Source organism: Microchirus variegatus, assembly GCF_963457635.1.
Source record: "Microchirus variegatus genome assembly, chromosome: 2".
In the NCBI taxonomy this organism is placed as follows: domain Eukaryota; kingdom Metazoa; phylum Chordata; class Actinopteri; order Pleuronectiformes; family Soleidae; genus Microchirus; species Microchirus variegatus.
Genome location: NC_139803.1, coordinates 41,706,172 through 41,728,161, shown reverse-complemented (window position 1 = coordinate 41,728,161; position 21,990 = coordinate 41,706,172). Strand labels below are relative to the sequence as shown.

The 21,990-nt window shown below is 40.9% G+C and overlaps 1 protein-coding gene across 1 annotated transcript; it reads right to left on the bottom strand.

The window, feature by feature from the left end:
* Positions 1-709: 709 nt before the first annotated feature.
* Positions 710-13,752, bottom strand: hnrnpc (heterogeneous nuclear ribonucleoprotein C). Its single transcript, XM_083910432.1, has 10 exons — positions 13,657-13,752; positions 12,140-12,173; positions 9,260-9,324; positions 6,648-6,922; positions 5,677-5,749; positions 5,535-5,588; positions 4,715-4,875; positions 4,519-4,632; positions 3,413-3,555; positions 710-2,063 (listed from the first exon to the last, which is right to left on the bottom strand). The coding sequence occupies exons 3-10, from the start codon at positions 9,262-9,264 to the stop codon at positions 1,953-1,955; spliced, it is 936 nt and encodes a 311-aa protein (XP_083766558.1). The 5' UTR covers positions 9,265-9,324; positions 12,140-12,173; positions 13,657-13,752; the 3' UTR covers positions 710-1,952.
* Between the last annotated feature and the right edge of the window lie 8,238 nt (positions 13,753-21,990).

Genomic DNA, 21,990 nt, shown 5'->3' with positions numbered 1-21,990 from the left:
GTCAAACTCGTCCAGTGACAGCTGCGTGGGAATAAAACATCACACTGTAAATATAAACTACCAACAGCGAATTCGGCATTATTTTTATACCGGAAATACCTAAAAAATGTAAACAGTTTACACGCTTGAAGAAACGTTGAGCTTGTGTCACTAGCTAGCTTGTACTTCCCGCCGGGTTACAGCGCCCCCAAAGCATTGTGGGATATGTAGTTCCCGAAATCTGGAATTTCGTTATCCCTGATTTAAAGACAGTGTTTCGTCAGATTTAATGAAATAAACTATTAGTTTGTCACGTTGTACTGATTATATCTTATTTCATAATTTACTTTATTTAAATTTAATTTCGTTTTTTTTTAAATTAAATGTATGTCTTATATTTAATTTTTAACTGGTGCCTATCTATCTATGGATGTATTTTAATCAGATTATAACTTTGTATTGGGAGTTCTGATGGCAGCTGCCATAGTGTAAACATAAACAGGAACAATAATGGAATATTCTGCAAAAATAATCTTGTAAAATATAATATATGTAAAATATTGTGTATTTTTCTGATTAAAGTCCCTGTAATCTGATTATTAGCGCCCACATAAACACAAGTCACACACACGTGTTGTCGATGGAGGGATTTATTTGTACAGAAATATTAGAGAAATGCACGAGAAACAGTTGCAATAACAGTAAAAGTAACGTAACATGGATGTGTTTGTTAAAGGCAGGAGAGAAGCAAAGGTTTATGACAGGACAATAATAATAATAACAATAATAATAAAAAAAACACACACTTTAATCCAGCCTCGAACCATCTGTCCCAACAATAAAAAACTACATCTACAGCTCGGTCGTCCTCTTTTATATCGTTCTCCTCTGCACCTGAGCCCTGGTTTAATGAGCCCAATGCATCCACATGGGCCGACATGAAAAAAACAACAACAACACAAAAAAAACATGTTTGAATTGAAATCTCAGAATTGACAAACATCGCAGTCGAGCGTGAGGTCCATTAACGTCACGAGTAAGAGTTTTTTGAGGATTTTGCACAGTTCCTATAAAACATGTTTTCTACACACTCGCCAACACGGTTGTTGCTGCCACCTGCTGGTTGGGAAGCAGCTGCACAACAACAGTGGGGGTGAAGAAAGAGAGCCTACCATGTGTCTGGTATTTTGTCTCTTTTCTTACTCTTTATTATCAACAAATCACAACTCATTTAAAAATGTATATTTTTTTTTTTATGCTGTAGAGGCTCCGAGTTATAATTTACGTCACTTTTATTATCGGTACCCGATACGTAAAATGCACAAGAATCAAAGCCGAACAATGCCGAACTGTAGATCAGTTAAAAACGACTTAAAAATCCCGAAATGTGCGCTAATTTCCAACATTTAGCAACGGAAATGTCTAAAATCTCAATATTTCTCAGTGGAGTCTGGTGTATTTCGTAACAGCACTGCGATCAGGAGCCAGAATCACAACCGGTTCGCTCGTATTTCAGTTTTATGGCTGTAGGTTTGTCAAAAAAAAAGTTTGTATTTCTGCTTCATTTATCCGAAGATAACTCTCATTATCTTGGAAAACCATTAGCTAGGAATTACGGTACAGAGAACGCGATCTTGTCTGTGATTGGACGGTCGTTTTTTCCGCTTAAGTCAAGCAGAGCTAGAACTATATAATGGAAAAGTTTTTTTTTACATGAGCGCTTAATCTAAAAAAAAAAATACTGCATTAATCCAGTGTCGGAAAAAGTCAAAAAAAAAAAAAAAAGCATGCGGACAAAAATTCGTAAAAAAAACATTAATGAATGAATCTGTGCGTCTACAGTTTGACTGTATACAATGTCCAGTCATCAGCTCGGAAACGTGTGACCACCGCGTATACCAGTGTGGTCAGTGTGGAGGGGAGGAACCAAAAATAAAAAAACGCGATCATACGCGACATCTGCCCGCGTAGCTTTAGGACTCGTCTCCGTTAGCGCTGTCGCCGTCGTCCTCTCCTTCCTCGTGTTCGCCTTCCTCCTCCTCCTCGTCGTCGTCCTCATCTCGCCCTCTGCTTTTCATCTGCACCTGGAAAGAAAACACAAATTATTATTATTTTTTTTAAATAATTCAAAATTAAATGGCCACTTGGGGGCGACTGCATTCAAATGAATGCAAAAAAATTCGGAGTCCATTTCAAGTCAAAAAGACATCCAAATATGGCGTCTTTTTTGGATGTCTTTTTGAAGGTTTTTCGTATTCATCGTCTTCCCGCTTTATCCTCAATTCCAAACAACGATAAACAACAAATTTGCTAACTTTTGCACACCGCTGACCAATGACTGTCATGTACGTAATTCTCACTATTTGAACTTGAAGAACTGAACCGTTTTTTTGGAATTACATCGAAAAAAACACCTAAAAAAACATGCATACTTTCTGAAAAAGCTGCTACGAAATCCCGGAAAGGACTTCAGTAAATGAATGAGAGTGAGCGAGTCATGGGATCCATTAAACGGACTGGATTTGGAAATGTTAACCAATTTCACCGAGGTGAGTCAGGGAGCGGAACTCACCTCCACCAGGGGGCGACTGCAAGTCAAAAAGACATCCAAATATGGCGTCTTCTGGTTTCAGAACACCATGAAGGTATCCCTGGAAGAAGGTTTTTCCTATTCATTGTCTTCCCGCTTTATCCTCAATTCCAAACAACGATAAACAACAAATTCGCTAACTTTTGCACACCGCTGACCAATGACTGTCGTCATGTACGTAATTCTCACTATTTGAACTTGAAGAACTGAACTGTTTTTTTGGAATGACATCGAAAAAACACCTAAAAAAAACATGCATACTTTCTGAAAAAGCTGCTGCGAAATCCTGGAAAGGACTTCAGTAAATGAGTGAGAGTGAGCGAGTTGTGATTTGGTAATGATAACCAAATTCACAGAGGTGAGTCAGGGAGCGGAACTCGCCTCCACCAGGGGGCGACTGCATTCAAGTCAAAAAGACATCCAAATATGGCGTCTTCTAGTTTCAGAACACAATGAAGGTATCCCTGGAAGAAGGTTTTTCCTATTCATTGTCTTCCCGCTTTATCCTCAATTCCAAACAACGATAAACAACAAATTCGCTAACTTTTGCACACCGCTGACCAATGACTGTCGTCATGAAAGTAATTCTCACTATTTGAACTTGAAGAACTGAACTGTTTTTTTGGAATAACATCGAAAAAAACACCCCAAAAAAACATGCATACTTTCTGAAAAAGCTGCTGCGAAATCCTGGAAAGGACTTCAGTAAATGAGTGAGTCGTGATCCATTAAACGGACTGGATTTGGAAATGTGCGGTCGCCGTGTAACCACGGCGACCGCACACACACAAACATGACGACGTTAGCGCTAACAAAAGACTTCCTCCTCCTCCTCCTCCTCACCTCATCTTCGTCCTCCAGCAGGTCCCCGTCGTCCTCGAAGTCGTTGAGGTCTCTGTCTCGCTTCAGGCAGTCGTCCTTCTTGCTGGAGGTGGACGAGTGCAGCGGGGACACCTCGCCGGGCTCGGGCTTGGAGCTCTTCATGTCTGGATTAGCGGGAAGACACGAAGGAGTCGTCTGAGTGGATCACTTGATGAGCTTAACGAGTAAAACTGAGATTTATTGATTCATTTAGTCCATATGCTGTTAAAGGTCCACTGTGTAACATTTATTTTTAGTAGCGCTGGACGCGTTAACGTCGGTTAACGGCGTCAACGCTAGCGCACGGCGCGTTGCCATGCCGACCGAACGGAAAAAGACGCGCGCGACGTCATGTTTACGCGACTCCCGATTGTTAAATCGAGTCTCTAAAGTAACGCTAACCTTTAAAAAACAGAGGCACAGATACGCTGGTTGTTTGTAGCGCTGCTCTTTTCGTTTAGGCGCTAACCGGCGCTAACTGGTAAACGGTGTCTGGACTCCGGTGCCGCGAAACGTAAACATGACGTCGCGCCCGTCTTTTTTCCAGTCAGTCGTCATGGAAACGCAGCATGCGCTAACATCGCTACTTTTTTTGCAAAAACTTTTATAAAACTACCGATAAGTATGGTGGTAAAAGTGTAAAATTACTTCCTAATAGACGCTGAGAATAAGCCTTATATTATGCTCTTTAAAGGCGCCATATGTAAGAATGTGGCCAAAAACGGTTACTACGTTCAAATTTAAAATACCGAGGTCTCTTAGGTTTCACTGGCAACCCGTGGTTGCTCAGCAGCTGAGACTCTACTGACTGCAATGATTGGTAGACGGCGGTAGGTGGCGCCACATGACGCCAAAACATGATTTCAAAACATAAACATGATTTGCAGTCTGCAAAATATATTTTTGAATGCAAATATTTTGTCTATACTGTTGTTGTTGGTGAGTTCAGTTTATTATATGAACATTATTCCTGAGTCTAGGTTTCTATGGCGGTCCAAGAACCGAATCTAAGGAGGACATCCTTTATGGTCTACAAAGGCCACCGTAGATCCTAATTTTCAAAAACGCGTACGATCGTGGGTCCTCACCAGACTTCTTGCTGTGGTCCTTCTCCATGCGCTCCAAGGTCTCCAGCAGGTCGTCCACCTTGTGTTTGATCATCGTCAGCTCCCTCTTGATGGCCTGCAGATCGTCTACCCTCACTGTGGACACGGAGACAAAGGAGGTCACACAAGAGCGTTCTCCAGCGTGGACGTCAGAAGGACGTCAGATGTGGGGACTTACTTGTGCGTGAGGTCCTCTGGTTCCCTTTGGAGGAGGAGGAGCTGGTCTTGGTTCGCCGGCTCGCTCCACCGCTCATGCTGACTCTGGGACGCTTCGAGGGGACGACGGCGCGGGACAGAGGTGGAGGTGGTGGAGGAACCCGGGACTGGTACGAGTACATCCTGATATGGATCGGAGAACATTCAGAACATATTCATTTATTCAACTATAAAGCCGCTGTATACTTGCTTTGTCGCAAGGTTTCCGCGATCATGTATCCCACATTTTAATGAAAGAAAATTAGCATTTACGTGTGTTTCCATCCACTGCTGTGACCCAAAAATTCAGAGTATGTTCAATGTGGTAACCACAAGGTGGCGCAAAAGCCAATATCTACTACTGTAGTACCATTTACTTCTTGCACAAAGACGGGGGAAGCTAGCGCGACATTTCAGCCGTTATTTCGGAACTTCATAATTTATTTGTATCTTTTCCGCATTTTATCGATTCGCCAACTTTTCTACCTCTATCAAGTGTCGTATTTTCTGTGTTTCCGCTTCTATTTTTTGGCAAAAAAATTAGCATAAAAACAGGCGGGTGGAGACCTAGCTAGTGAATGGGTGTCTCAGTTTCACATTTTATCCAATCAGGAGCCTGAACTACACGTTAAGCGGTTTGTCTTTTAATAAAATTCTGCTTTTGCTACTCGTGTTTATGTGGTGACAAAGGGAGTAGGAGGAGGGATGCTAACAGTAGCAACAGATAGGAAGTTAGCTAACAGGCGGCATAAACTGACAGCAGCTTCAGTTTTTATACGGGAAGCTAAGACTTGAACACTTACCTGTCATAGTAATCTCTTTGACTAGTAAACTCGTAGTCCATATCAAAAGATGAACTGTGGGAAATGAAAGAGAAAGATTAGCATTAACATCGACGTGACACAGCACTGCGTAACTTACGCGTTGCTAGGTAAAAAACCACACCTGTACATGTCTCCCGCTGAACGTTTCCCCGTCTTCGATCGGTGAGGCTTCGGCTCGCCTGCCAGGTTTATGTCTGAGGGAGGTTAAAAGACGAGTTAGCGCATTTTTACACACTAAAATTAGCCGTTAGACCCTGTTTTTTATTGATTTTGACTGGGTGAACCCGTTAAAAAAAGGGAAATAATGGCGTTCCCATTGCCAAGAAGAAGAAAATCACCAACAAAATAGAGAGTTGTTACTCGTTAGCATCTTTTACTTTGTTCCCCATTCAATTCCAATGGTGAGTGAACAATTTTAAGGTGCTAATATAATGAAATAACCCTGAATACTGTCCCTAAATGTTAGCTAAAAACATTCATGGCTCATGGCTAACAGCTATGCTAACTTTATCGGGTCTAGTTGAGATTACTCTGCATTAAGGACTTAGGCAAAATAATAGAAATAAAAATCAATATTTAAGTTGAAATTCAGCAAATAATTAGATTTCTTTAGCAGAAAAACAAAACAAAACTTAACACCTATATGGTGTGGGAACACCATAATACGCTACGATCACGATATTTCAAGATACGATATTATCACGGTATTGCGATACAAGTATTAGCGAAATTACATATTGCAATATAATTACACAACAGCTCTAGTTGTAAAAACCCTGAATACTGTCCTTGTATAAATGTTAGCTAAAAACATTCATGGCTAATGGCTTACAGCTATGCTAACTTTATCGGGTCGAGTTGAGATTACTCTGCATTTACGACTAATTACACAACAGCTCTAGTTTTACTCTGGACTGAAACGTCAATTGATTTTATTAATGCTAATGTATGCTAGAACAAAAAGTTTAACGTTAATTGTAACATCAGATAAAAACATTTTACTGTTTCGATTTTTTCCCCCCACCACTACATATTCAATAAACAAATTTCCAACATCAATGACAGTTCATTCGCCGCAGTTCCATTGCTCACCGAGAACCTGTCCCACGATCATGCGTCCGTCCTCGCCGGTCACGGCGGAGCGGGCGTTCCTCTCGTTGGCGAACTGGACGAAGGCGTAGCCCTTGTGCACGGAGCAGCCCACGATCTTGCCGTACTTGGAGAAGATGGCCTCCACGTCGCCCTTGGTGACCAGCAGGGTGTTGAGGTTGCCGATGAAGACGCGGGAGTTGAGCGAGCGCGGGTCGGTCTTGTTGGTCACGTTGCTGCTGGCCATGAGGCTGGAGGTGGAGGACGACGACGACCAACTGCGGAGAGAGAGAGCGAGAGAGAGGAGGCGGGGCGTGGAGGACGGGTGTTTAGAGAGAAAAAACGTGATAATATCTCACTTATTCTACGTGATGTTTGTGGCTGGATTTCTTATCCACAAACGATCATAAATAAACAATAAATCACAATTTATTGAACGATGTTCATCGTAGTTTTACAGATCCTACAGCTTTCTGAAACCCCTTTACCTTTAATGTATGATAAAAACACTAGAAACATCTTTATTTAAATGTTAAATTTGGCATTCATTAATGACAGACAGTATCATAGTTGTAGTTGTGTCACATGTTCTGAATATTTGAAATCCGAGTCATCAAAGTCGAGTCCGAGTCGCGTTTTAAAATATCGTTCAGTGTCTCACTTAGAACTTTCAGATCAATAAAAGATCAAATGACACAATTATCACAGTTTTTATTAAGTTTATTAACTGTTTGACTGAATATTCATGTAAAATCTGTTTTACTGAAATTAACAAATTTGAGTTATTGTCCTCAATTTTTCAACTTGTTGAGAAGAACATCAACGTTTCTTAGACGCGTTTTGGCGTCTTCATGTCGTTGTTAAAAAAGTCGATTGTTGAATTAATGAATTGTGATAAAGGAAGAACAGATATTATGTTCCTGAAGTCCAAAGAAGTTTGAGTCGTCCACACAGAAGTCCACATCGTCAACTCAATTTTACTCAAAAATACCTTTTCCCCAAAGACTCATCCTTCTGTTAAAGGTACAGTGTGTAGAATCTAGTTTCAATTATTTTAATTCGGCGGAAATGGAAGACAAAATAATCGTAATTACAGCGTTTAATCACCCGACTTTATGGATCGAGCCCGGTCGGCTCTTCGTAGGCCGTGATTTTAGCCCACAACGCTGAGTCACTAAGAGGAAGAAAAACTCCAACATAATAGAGCAAATTTTAAATGTGCTACTATTTAGTAGCTTTTACTTTGTTCCCCCATTCATTTTCTATGGTGCGTGAACAATTTTAGGAGCGAAAATGACAGTAAAAACAGTGAATACTGTTCTAAATTGTATGTGTGTTAGCTAAAAACACTCATGGCTAACAACTATGCTAACTTTCTTGGGGTCTGTTGTTTTCCTTTTCATTCTTTGGTGATAAATAATCAACATTGAAGTTAAAATTATGACATTGGTAACCAATTCTAGCACCATCTAGTGGACTGGAATGTAAACTGATTTCTGCAAAACTGGAAATACTTGACATTAGCGCCTGTTTAAAAAAAAAGGTGATTAACAACGTTCCCGTTACCAAGAAGAGGAAGAAATACACCAACATAATAGAGCAAATTTTAAATGTGCTACTACTTAGTAGCTTTTACTTTGTTCTCCCATTCATTTTCTATGGTGAGTGAACAGTTTTAGAAGCGAAAAATGACAGTGAATACCGTTCTAAACTCTATAAATGTTAGCTAAAAACATTCTTTTACAATTTTTTTTTTTATTATTAAAAATAAATAAATAAAATAAAAACATTCATGGCTAACGGCTAATAACTACGCTAACTGTCTAGGGGTCTGTTGTTTTTCCTTTTATTTGGTGATAAATAATCAACATTAAAGTTGCAATTAAGAAATTGGTGAGCACTTCTAGCACCATCTAGTGGACTGGAATGTAAACTGATGTCCACATAAAGTTTAGACTGGGAAAAACTTGACGTTAGCACCAATTATAAAAAGGTGATTAAAGACATTCCGTTGCCAAGAAGAGGAAGAAAAACATCACCATAACAGAGCCAATTTAAAATTTGCTACTATTTAGCTTTGTTCTCCCATTCATTTTCTATGGTTAGTGAACAATTTTAGAAGCGAAAAATGACAGTGAATAAACTCTATAAATGTTAGCTAAAAACATTTATTTTTTAATTAAAAAATAAATAAATATATAAATAAAAACATTCATGGCTAACGGCTAACAACTACGCTAACTGTCTGTTGTTTTTCCTTTTCTTTGGTGATAAATAGTCAACATTAAAGTTGAAATTAAGAAATTTCCACCACTTCTAGCACCATCTAGTGGACTGGAATGTAAACTGAAGTTTAGACTGGGGAAATACTTGACGTTAGCAATGAAAACGTGAAATTAGCGTTTCATTTTCAGTGTTGTGATTGATTTTAGCTAAATTTTACACACCGTACCTTTAACAACACACTGTAATAATCACAATTCTGCACAGAAACACACTTTAAAACAGTCGTCTGCAGAGGAAGGTTCAGTTAATAACACAAACACCGGAGCCTCGACAGTCATCAGACATCATCAGAACAGTGTAAATGGGGTCATGAAGCTTCCAGCACTCACTCCATTGTCTGTACTCGGCTGGGTGAAGGTCTGTCTGCCTGTGTCTGTCTGTCTGTCTGACTCTGCTGGAGAGAAGAGGGTCGTCGACATGACGAGGGTGTCAGTGACGGTGAGGAAACATCTACTACTACACCTGCAGGCCTCCAGGCAAACACATTATGTATGTATATATATATTTATGGCTTTATTTTCACATCACAGCAGGACCAAGCCCCGTAAAAATGGGATTTCTGACGGTTAAGAGGTGGTAAAAACGGCAAAAATGGATGTTCCAGGAAGTCAAATAAGCCTAATTTTCAGGGAAATTGTTTTGCCAAAAAGGTTAAAAGGTCAAAATATGTAGTTTTTCAACAACAAAAAACCTGTGGAATAAATGGTGGTTTGTTATGACAAAAACAAATATGGTATAATTTGAAAAATAAGGTAAAGCTAATGCAATAGAACCACATGGATGAAGCCTATAGCGACTGTATATATATAGTATTTTTTTTGTCCGATTTTGGGGAAAAAATTCCTCTTATTCACTAATTGACTATTACCACCTGTTTTGATCATAAATAAAAGCAATATTAATGATTAATCATGTTGTTTTTGCTATTTCTTTAGCGTCTTAGCTCCTGTGTGACGGATTAAGAAGGATTTTCTGACTTTTTATGGACCAAAATGCAGGATTAATCCAAAAAATATCCTATATATAGGTTTAAATGGTTTGTTTGGCTATTTTTGAAGATTTCAGGGTTGTTTTTTAGTGTCATGATGCACCTTTCTATATGTATATAGATGTATAATATTACTTCTTGTTTGAGATGTTCATCCTTCATCTGCTTTGGTGCTTTTTGAAAGCTGCAGCTTCTTCCATGATTTGAGTCCAGACTGCGGCTGAAGTGGCTTATGTAACGCTGCAGTCTTTCACGATAATCTCTTTCAGTGACGTCAGAGGGGAGAAATTTACCATTTCGGGGTCGTTTTTGTGGATTTTATTCGTCCACCGATGTCATTTTTCAGTCTTTTAACGTTCTTCTTCGCAACAAACACTTCTTCGAGCCAAATATCGACCGCCGTCTGGACTCCCGGAGCACGGGATTACGTGGTTTAACAGCAGAATATCTGGACAAAGCTTCAACTCTCTCTCTGGGGTTTTTATAACCTTGGAAAAGTGACAGCTGAAGCGTTCAGGGACGTCGGAGGGGAGGGGTTAGGATATCCAGGATTTAGTCAGAGGACAAATTAATTTGTCTATTTTTGCCCAATGTATACGATAAACAGTGTAACATGAGCTTATAATGACACACAGGCTGGATTAAAACTATTTTAATAACTAAATTTTTCAGTTCGAGGAGGTTTATTCCGATATTTTATTGGTCGTTTTTTGCCTTTAAACATTATTGTATGACTGTGTGACTATTGTAATACACTATTATTCAATTTTAATAATAAATTAATAAAAAAAAAATGTTTTAAGCTTTTTTTTTTGCCTTTAATTGATTATTGTAGAGTAATGAAAATTGATCACTCGTCAAATTCTATATATATGTTACGATAATTATGATTATTTGTGTTTGTGAAGACGAACAAGACATTCTATAAGGAATTAATAATAATAAAAAGATCTAAAACAGTGATTAATGGCAGCACTGATGCTAAAATATGTCGAACTTTCACTTCCTGGAAGTGGAGAGTGGCCGAAACATTTGGTTTGTAATCATCTCAACAAATCACAACATAAGCTTCACACAGATGGGGGAGTTTATTACCAGGCTGTTAACACTGAATGGATTTATATTGTAAAATTCATTAATGTGTAAGTGTGTGTGTTGGTGTGGAGGGGGAGGGGCTACATGCTCCTCGTATTAAGATGTTTTATATATATAGCACTCTGCCTCATCTGGGCCTCATGGTGTGAAAAATCGTGCCAGTCAATGATTGTGCTTGAACTGTGAAAGAACACTGTCAATCAAAAATAAAAATAATAATAAAAAAAAAAAAAAACAGTTGCAGTGGGACGTCCCAAGGACAAAACATTTTATTTTTTTTAAAGGTGCTTTAACTCGAATTAAAAAAGGTCAAATTGCTACTGACCGTGTGTATTCAATACCAAAAAAAAGAGTAAAAAATCATTATTTTAGTTGGGAATAATGATACTCATGCTGGTTTAATGGGTCTCAAATTAGAGGGGATTTAAAATAGTTAAATAAATAATTACAATACCAAAAAAAAAAGTCTGTCCTAAAGTCCTAAAACTATGTAGTTGTAATGGGGGGGAAAAGGGGGGCTATTTCCTCACAGTTTGAAAAAGAAGTAGTGCTGGGCGCTAGGTTAGCGCACGCTAACGCATGACTCGTTCTCATGACGACTCACCGGAAAAAGACACGCGTGACGTCATGTTTACGTGCCACGACACCAGAGTCCAGGCACTGTTTACCAGTTAGCTCCGTTAGCGGCATTAGCTCCTTTTTGCGCTGTTAGCGCACCTACAGTCGAACTGGAGTGGTCCGTTTATTAAAGGAAAGCAGCGCTACAAATAACCAGCGAACCTGGGTACTGCATAAGTTTAGCGTTACTTTAGAGGCAATTTTTAACAATCGGGAATCACTCGAGTCTTTTTCTGGTCAGTCGTCATGGAAACGCGTCATACGTTAACGTGCACTAGCGCGCCCAGCACTAAAAAGCAGCAGACTACTTTCACAGCACAAAAATGTGATAGAACATAAAACTCATGCTACTTTATAAAAGGGAAAAGGGGGGAGGGGGGTCACAAAGGGGTGAAAGTATTAAAAATAAAAACAACAAGGCTAAAGTTGAGTTGAAAAATATATCATAATAAAAAAAAATTTAAATGGAGGAAAAAAAGGAAAAAAAAAAAGATTGAGACCAACTTACGATTTGCCGCCGTTCAAAAAAGTGGCTTCAAAAACTAAACGGGGGGGAAACAAAATGGTAAAAATTAGAAAAAACAAATGCTTTTAAAATGGAAGTCAAAGTGTCACACAACAAGCAGGAGAAGGTGGTGGGAGGAGGACGTATTAATAAAATAAAATTAAATGAGATTATCCCATTCTTCAAGACTCGCACTGAAAGATCCCACAAAAACAAAACAAAAAAAATATCATTCTCTTCAGGAAACTGTTAATTTTCTGTGTTTTGTAAAAAAAAAAATAATAATAATAATAACAAAAAATTTAAATTTTAATTGCATCTAGTTAAGTTACAGTGCATCAATATTTTCAAAATAAAAGCACTTAAGGCTGGCGCCAAATGCTGCTCAAACAACAAACAGACTTTACTTGCTTTATTTTATTTTTTAAAAGTTAACCAAATGTTTTCCTTCGACAGCAGGTTACCAGAGGTCACAGAACAGCACCCCCTGCAGTCTGGAGGAACACGGACACTTCCTGTCTGAAATTTAATTTGTCTGTCTTGCCAGATTTTGAAATTTAAAAAATCCTAGCAGTGAAAATGTTGCTAAATGCTGCTTTAAAGTTTTAAGATATCATAAATATATATAATTAATGGCTTAATTCAAACCAAATGTTGGTGTAATTTATAGCCACAATCGGAATGCGTTGTCTCTGATTTTGGCCCGGTTAAATTTGAGCACTTAATGTTTTAAAATGAACATTTTTAAAGGTTGAAAAATCCAAAATGATTTGAAAAAATACTTCAGAGGAATATTGTTATATGCAGACTTTTCCAGGCCAAAATACAAAAGGCTTAAGACTTGGAAAAAGGTTCCAAAGTCCTGTAGCAATCCATAAATAATAACAATTACTAACTAGCTGAGAAAACCCAATGCAAAAATTATATATAAATCCCAGGAAAAGACAACAAAATGCACCAAAAACAGTGTAAATTGTCCTCTTTTGATGTATAAAAAACGCACCCTCTTTCTCCTGTTGAGGTAAAAACATCTTCCCTGAAAAATAACATCATTCCTCTGAGTTCTGCTGCGGATAATAAGCAGTCACGTCACAGAAAATCTTATGAAAAATGGGGAAAACGGGAGCCCTTTTGTTCGTTTTTTTTACTCCCATAAAAAGGCTGCACCGTCGGCAACACAGTCCCGAAACGACCGCCATGGTCAGACACACAACAACACAGCAGCCCTGTAAGGGGAAAAACCAGTCTTATTGGGCAAAAACACGAGCAAAAACACTGCTTTTGTTAGCTACGTAATGCTAGTTCCTGTGCCACAACAAAATATGTACGCCACTACAGCCACACACAGTGTCAGGTATATACTGTAACACGAGCCAGGACACAAAAAAAACCCGCATTAAAAATAAAAAACAAAAACAAAACAAAAATCCCACAGTCGATTAAAAGTCAGGAAAAAAAAAGATTTAAAAAAAAAAAAAAAATATGGGGAAAAATAAAATCTCTCGTTTAAAAATACTCACCGGGAGCTTAACACTAAAAACGAGTAAAAGTCAACGCTGTTTTAACTTGAGTAGGAAACAATCCACTCGTTGCGCCGCAGCCTGATTCTATCACCTTGAAACCAGCGAACACAAAATGGCGTCCACGGCACCGACACAACAACCGAGCGCCCCGCCCACCCCTCTGCGTCACAGCGTCTCATTGGTCAGCGGCGCCGGCTCCCGTGGGCGTTCGCTTCGCTGATTGGTTGCGGCGGCTGTCGATCCGGCTCGCGGATGACGTCAGCCGCCTGCTGCTCATGAATGAGTGTCAGGGACGTTGGAAAGACAATCGCCGCCCACTTTATTAGGTACAGTTAGCTAGGAGCGGATTATGCCTAAAGTACCGTTTTACAGGTCCAGTGTTTCATACTTTGGACGGATTATTGGTAGAAATGTAATATATTACCACTAAGTATGTTTGTACAAGTGTATAACACGTATATTTAGAAGTAATTCATGCTTTTTGGTATGTGTGGTGCAGCTGACTTCTTGTCATCCCTGCTAACCTGGATGTTGGAGCAATATTTTACACATAGAAAGTGAAGCACATTTAAAATAAAATAACATTTAATTACAGCACACAAAGACACAGCCATTGAACACATTTCCTATCAAAACAGAGTTTTAATGCGTCTTTGCTTTCAAAAATAATTTAACATTTGATGGCACGTGAAGTGTTTGGCTTTTTTTTCTCTCCATTAGACAAGAAATAAAAACATTTTAAAAAGCGATTTCTAACAACATTTATTCTCCAGTGATTCTGTCATCGAACAGTGTCGGCGTCACGTACAGTACGTCCGTCAGCGGATTCACCACTTCATTTTCCGAGAGAGAGGAGCTGAGAAGTGAACACAGTCATGGGGTCAGTATAAACATGTGTGACAGACTAAAAGGTGAATAAATAAGAGAGAGTTTCATTTAAAACCTAAATAAAATAAATCACCCTGGACGTCTGCCATCCGCCTGCGGTTTCGAGGCAGAGTGGCGTCCGGCCTCGGCGTGGATTCGGGCGTCTTTAGAACCTCCTCCAACTTACACTGCTCCTCACTTTTCTCCTGGTGAATGAGAAGGTATTTTTTGTATCATTATTATTAAAATACTACATGTATTTATGTTTTTATGTATGTTTTTATTTTCTAATATTTGTTTTGGGAATATTGTAGCCATGTTTTCCTTCTTGATATTGACCCTACTACATACCTCACTTATTGCTACCTATCATCTACCTGCCTACCTACCTACCGACCAACCTACATTTTTGCTATCTATCTATCTATCTATCTATCTATCTATCTATCTATCTATCTATCTATCTATCTATCTATCTATCTATCTATCTATCTATCTATCTATCTATCTATCTATCTATCTATCTGCTTACCTGCCTATCTACCTTCTTGCTATCAACCCTACTACCTACCTAGCTTATTGCTATCTATCTATCTATCTATCTATCTATCTATCTATCTATCTATCTATCTATCTATCTATCTATCTATCTATCTATCTATCTATCTATCTGCTTACCTACCTTCTTGCTAACGACCCTACTACCTAGCTTCTATCTATCTATCTATCTATCTATCTATCTATCTATCTATCTATCTATCTATCTATCTTCTTGCTATCAACACTACTCCCTGCCTAGCTTCTTGCTATCTATCTACCTTCTTGCTATCGACCCTACTACCTACCCAGCTTATTGCTATCTATCTATCTATCTATCTATCTATCTATCTATCTATCTATCTATCTATCTATCTATCTATCTATCTATCTATCTATCTATCTATCTATCTATCTGCTTACCTACCTTCTTGCTAACGACCCTACTACCTAGCTTCTATCTATCTATCTATCTATCTATCTATCTATCTAGCTATCTATCTATCTATCTATCTATCTATCTATCTATCTATCTATCTATCTATCTATCTATCTATCTATCTATCTATCAATCTATCTATCTATCTATCTATCTATCTATCTATCTTCTTGCTATCAACACTACTCCCTGCCTAGCTTCTTGCTATCTATCTACCTTCTTGCTATCGACCCTACTACCTACCCAGCTTATTGCTATCTATCTATCTATCTATCTATCTATCTATCTATCTATCTATCTATCTATCTATCTATCTATCTATCTATCTATCTATCTATCTATCTATCTATCTATCTATCAACCCAACTACCTAGCTAGCTTCTTGCTATCTACCTAGCTACCTATCTACCTACTACATGTATTTATGTTTTTACACATCATTGTACATTAAAAACCTGTATGGGAGTTTGTTGACGTATCCTCCAGCCGGTGGGAGTGTTGGGCGCTGGGCTTTCAGAGCCATGTCTTTGCTGCTCGCGCTCTCTCTGGAGCAGAACGCTCTGCAGCGTGGATCTGTACTCCAGAGAAAAGTTGCTAATGGTTTTGCAGAAGTCTTCGGCTTTGGTGTAGCGCACCATAGTTCGCGAGTAGCCCAGGAATAAGAGGAACGAGTGGAACCTGGAGAAGGAAAACTGAAGTTTTAGGAATGCGTCTCGGAGCGACTGTGATGCGTTTTATTGCGTTTAACTAAAACACCTGTTGATAACCCGACGGTGAACGGCTCTGAGGACTTTCAGCTTCCCCTCGCACTCTTTCAAAATCCTGGGCAGCTGGTGACGGATCAAACCTTCTGGGACTTCATCTCCTCTCCATTTCTCCCCCTTCCCTCCTTTCCTCTTTTCCTCAGCTTTATTCAGCATCTTCAGCTGCTCCCATGATGCTTTGCACATGGCTTCTAGCTGAGAAAGGTTGGACTGGACTTGGGAGTAGTCGCACTGTGAACAAAAAAATAAAAAAGACGTTAGTGCACTTTTATGTGACTTGGTTTGGACACCACACACATGCATATACGCACCTTTCCAGCTTTCGTGACGGCACTGATGTCGGAGTAGAGATCCGAGGATTGTGGGTAGAGCTGCAGGAGTAGCACGCACACATGGTGCAGCAGTGGCTGGCGGGAGTGTGTGTCTTTCACGTGAGATAATTTGCCCAGGTAACTCAGCTCAAAACCACGAGCCTTGACAAATAAAAAAAAAAAACCTTCAGTAACGTTGAAAGACTGTATTGAGGCAGGTATACAAATATGAGGTCTCAACACACACCCACCTTACATCCGTTGAGAAAGTTACCGATTGCTAACACAGTTGCCAGAATGCATCTAAATGTGTGGCTAGCTGCGAGCTGTTCCATAGCCAGCTTCAGATGGAAGAGAGGTTCCGCAATTTCCTGGTAGGAGGACAGACATTTTAGAATATTTGTTCTGGGAACATTGTAGTCATGTTCACATTCTTGCTATTGACTCTACTACCTACCTAGCTTCTTGCTATCTATCTACCTGCCTGCCTACCTGCCGACCTACCTACCTTCTTGCTATCAACCCTACTACCTAGCTACCTGCCTAGCTACCTCTCTACCTACCTTCTTGCTATCGACCCTACTACCTACCTACCTGCGTACCTACTTACCTTCTTGCTATCGGCCCTACTACCTACCTACCTACCTACCTTCCTAGCTACCTATCTACCTATCTACCTACTTTCTTGCTATCGACTCTACTACCTACCTACCTATCTACATACCTTTTTGCTATCGACCCTGCTACCTACCTACCTGCCTAGCTACCTATCTACCTACCTTCTTGCTATCGACCCTACTACCTACCTACCTGCCTAGCTACCTATCTACCTACCTTTTTGCTATTGACTCTACTACCTACCTACCTGCCTAGCTACCTATCTACCTACCTTTTTGCTATCGACCCTACTACCTACCTACCTACCTACCTGCCTAGCTACCTATCTACCTACCTTCTTGCTATCGACCCTACTACCCAGCTACCTGCCTAGCTACCTATCTACCTACCTTTTTGCTATCGACTCTACTACCTACCTACCTGCCTACCTACCTACCTATCTACCTTGCTATCGACCCTACTACCTACCTAGCTTTTTGCTATCAACCCTACTACCTACCTACCTTTTTGCTATCGACCCTACTACCTACCTACCTCCCTACCTTCTTGCTATCAACCATACTAACTACCTACTGATGTTTTTGCCTACTTCACCAACCAGGTTATCCAACAAAGGTTACATTTCTTTTTACTAGGTCAACTTTAAAAGTTTTTTTTATTGTGTATTTGTATTATATGCAGGTAAAACCCTGTACTTGTGCACATGGCAAATAATGTTCTTTCAGCCTTTAAGTACTTATGTCTTTATGTGCAATAACCTCTGTATTATCCAGTGTCATTCTACTATCACTTACCCTCTCTAAGGAGTCGTAGTCCAGAGCAAAGGCCCACAGCTGAAGCCTGGAGCTCAGGTGAGAGATTTCCCCTAACGTGAGAAGGCAGAGCTCAGCCTGGGCCAGAGAGGCCTGAGGGTTCTGGGCCTTGGCCTCCTTGATCAGAGAAAGCTCCTCTTCTGTTGGGATTAATGTTTGAAGACGCTGTTTCCGAAAGAAATGAGATTAGATTAGTTAACTGGTGTGGGTGTTTTATCTCATTTTGCCATAATAGAGATACAACACAAGGACAACAGGCTGCCCATGCCTGGCAGAAGCAAATTTGACAAGGTTAATCGAATCCTGATTCTCAAATAAACTCTGGAGGACATGATTTTCTGCTGTACCTGAACGTCCTCTCTGTCCAACACGCCGCTGTCCATGCTGTAGATGGCAGGCGGGAGGAGGCGGGGCGGGGGCAGGCAGCTCAGTGCGATGGTTACGATGTTACTGCGCTTCATCCCCAACACCGAGACGGATGGTGGCTTCTGTGTTGAGATGCAAAGTGGAGCCAACTTAATGCATATCTGTATGTGATGTACACGATGCAAAATAAGCAATAAGGTTTTTGAATGTTCTAAATTCAGAACTATCTATTCTTAGGTTTGGGAGGTGCTGTTCTGTCCCGGGATTGAGACGGACCTTCAGGGTCTTCACTCGTCCCGACGTAACCTATATTTGATCGTATATACTTGAACTCTGCAATAGTACTCGAAGGTTGTTGGTCAGACCGTCTGACATTTTCTTCTTCATTACAGTCCCCAAAGATCCATGCAGGCTACACCTTGGACCAGTTGCCAACCTATCACATGGGCCTAAAAGGGCCAACTTACCATTTACACTCACATCCACACTAATGGGTGATTTAGAGTCCCAAAGGTTTACAAAGTGTTGACAGACTTGACACCCAATGTCGAGCTGTACAACGTTTCCCAGTGTCTCAAAACTGTGGTTCCTTACCTGCCGCCCGGCTCCGTTAAAGCAGACGCTACTGGCTTTTGACTCGAAAAGGTACTCCAGTCGGTTTTTGTCCAAACGGACCGGTTCCAGGGCAGCCCAAATAGTTTGCGTCCCAAAGCGCGTCATCCGAGGAAGCGGTGTCAAACTCGCCATTTCCCTCCAGTGGAGCTTCAAGGTGCGAGATTTGTTTGTACACTTAAGGGACGGAGAGGACAGAGGAGGTGGAGGTGGTGGAGGTGGTGGTGGTGGTGGTGGTGGTGGGCATTGGAGACACGTCGGTGAATCACTGACTGAAGCTGTCCCCTCGTCTTCTGTGCTATCGTCCTCATCCCAGAGGTCAGAGAAGTCCAAAGTGTTCAGGCACAGACGCGCTGCCGGTTTCAAGATAGAACTCCAGGGTCGGTCGAAATCCCACATGAGTGGGTTATCCTTGGTGTGATCTGCCTCCTTCATCGGACCGATTCCACGGTTGACTCAATAAACAGACGTGACGATGTTCAACGGCACTGCCGTGACAAATATAAGGTATCGTCTCTGCAAACAAAGTCACAAACACACCGCTTCTTTAGAGTAGTAAATACGAAATTCCTATTCTGATCCGATCGAACGCAGGACATCCGAGTCCCGACGCTCCGTGCAGAAGCAAAACTTCCATCCTCGTCGTCCTCTACCGCACACACTCACACAGCCTCTGGATTTCTGCGGATGCGCCGCCTGACTCGTTGGCCACGGGAGCACATACCTCACGCGACCAAATCACAATCTCCGAACCACCTCTGGGTGTTCTCTCGCTGCAGCGTAACCTGCAATTGCCTTTTGGGCGCAGCGTTTGTTCCCCTTAAATCTAAAAATGACGGAGCCGCATCGTTTGAATCCAAAAAGTCTGTAGCCTGTAGCCAGAGATCTGTGACCTCAGAGAAACATTTCATGGGAGCTGTGAAGGGTTGTGTTTAGTCTCGCTTCCACGTCTGATGGAGGGGGAAGACAAGCTCTAGCTCTCTTTCTGTGATAGTGAGTGAGGGATTCAGTTTATTTGAGTTGCGCCCTTTCCCTTAATTTCCTTATCGAGCGTTCATCTCCTGTTTGTATTGCGACTTGTGTATACACCGACCTCTCTATCGGCCTCTAATGATCTGTTACTTCCCTCTTCTTGCCGCCTTTCCTTCTCCCCTGTGAACACATAAAACAGCGCCAATTGACCAGATTTGACCACTCCTTCACTATTGAACATTACGCTGCAGCCTAACTTGGTAAACCCCCCCCCGCAAAAAAGGGGTATAATGAGTTTTGTCCGAAGCCTTTAGTGCAGCGTACGTGATCAGAGAGGTCATTTGCATGGTCCACATGCAGCCATAATGAGGATCCCTCCCTTGGTCATTAGTCCTCCCCCCCTAATTACACTTTATCTCGCTCAGTGGCCCTGCTGCTGTCTGCAGGCTGCAGCGGGGGCTCATGGGACATTTGGGCTAAAACGTGCTCGTTTGGACATTAAAGGTGCATTATGTAATAAATCTAAAGCAACTGGCCATGTCACAGAGACTCAGGAATAATGTTCATATAACAAACTGAACTTACCAACAACAACAGTACAGACAAAATATTTGCATTAAAAAAAAAAATTTGCAGACTGCAAATAATGTTTATGTTTTGAAATCATGTTTTGGCGTCATGTGGTGCCACCTACCGCCTTCTACCAGTCATTGCAGTCAGTAGAGTCTCAGCTGCCGAGCAACCGCGGGGTTCCCAGTTACGTCAGAAAACGAAACCTGAAAGATTTCGGTATTTTGAATTTGAGTGTAGTAACCGTTTTGGCCACATTCTTACATCTCTTATTTACATTTAGCCGTTGTTAGCATTGATCCGAGTCGGACGTCGCGCTCATGACTCTTCCGGGCGACGACACTGGATCTGACCAATCGTTGGCCAGCGGTCTGTTGACTTGACTTGACTTGGTACCGAAAAAAGCACCAGGTACCAGGGATTACGACGAACGGAAAAGCAAAAAACGAGTAGCGTCGAGTCAAGCCGTGCCATGCCAGACGGAGAAGCACCATACGACATCGACGCAAAAAAATAGCGCATTTGTCGTCTCTCGTTGCTGCTGGGCAGGGCAGACGGAAAGGTCCATGGATGTCGTTCAGGAGGTCATGAGGACACAAGTAAGAGGTCGAGATGGAGGCAGATGATTTGCTTATGGCGACCTCTAGAGGAAGAAGCCGGAAGATGAAGAAGAAGAGGGTATAGGTGCAGGACTGCAGGTGAAAATGGGCCCTGAAAGTCCATGAGAAACCTCCGTAAATATGGTGGGACGAACTTATTTATGGCCTTCAAAGAAGAATAATTTTTGTGACTTTCAAGTCTTGTTTTCAAATAAAGTCAATACGAAGTTTCCTTCTTCCTGTGGCCTCGGCATCGCGAGATAGCGATCAGAGAGAGAACACATTACACGTAATCGCTGCCAGTTTGCTTTGAGAATGTCGAGGCTTTAAAGTTGTGTCGGACAAACCAGAGTTTCTGTTTCTGTCACACGACGACCAGAAAAAGTGCACCAGTCAGTGCACGGGATGAATCTCAGCCTCTGACTCTTGAATTCAATCTAACCAGCGCGCGTCTTCAAATGTGTGCTAATTTGCTCCAGCGCAACTAAACGTCTCATTTCCCAAAAGACGAAAACATACTTGCGTACACACACACACACACACACACACATCCTGTGCAACAATACAGTGGCGGCCGAGGATTTGATAATTGGTGGGTTGACAAAACCACGCACAGATTATAATCCAGCGCTAGAATCCTGTCTGGGTTAGAATAATGTGAAGAGTCAACTCCGAGGCACCACATGGAAACCCCAGAAACCGGAGTTAATTTCACATTTTTCACAGTGAATCAAAGTCACAACAGATGGGATTCGGTGCATAAATTGCGCGTGCACTCAATTTTAGATAGATTAGATTAGGTAGATTAGATAGGTTAGATTTAACTTGATGTTGTTTTACGAATACTTATGGTGGTTGCTGCTT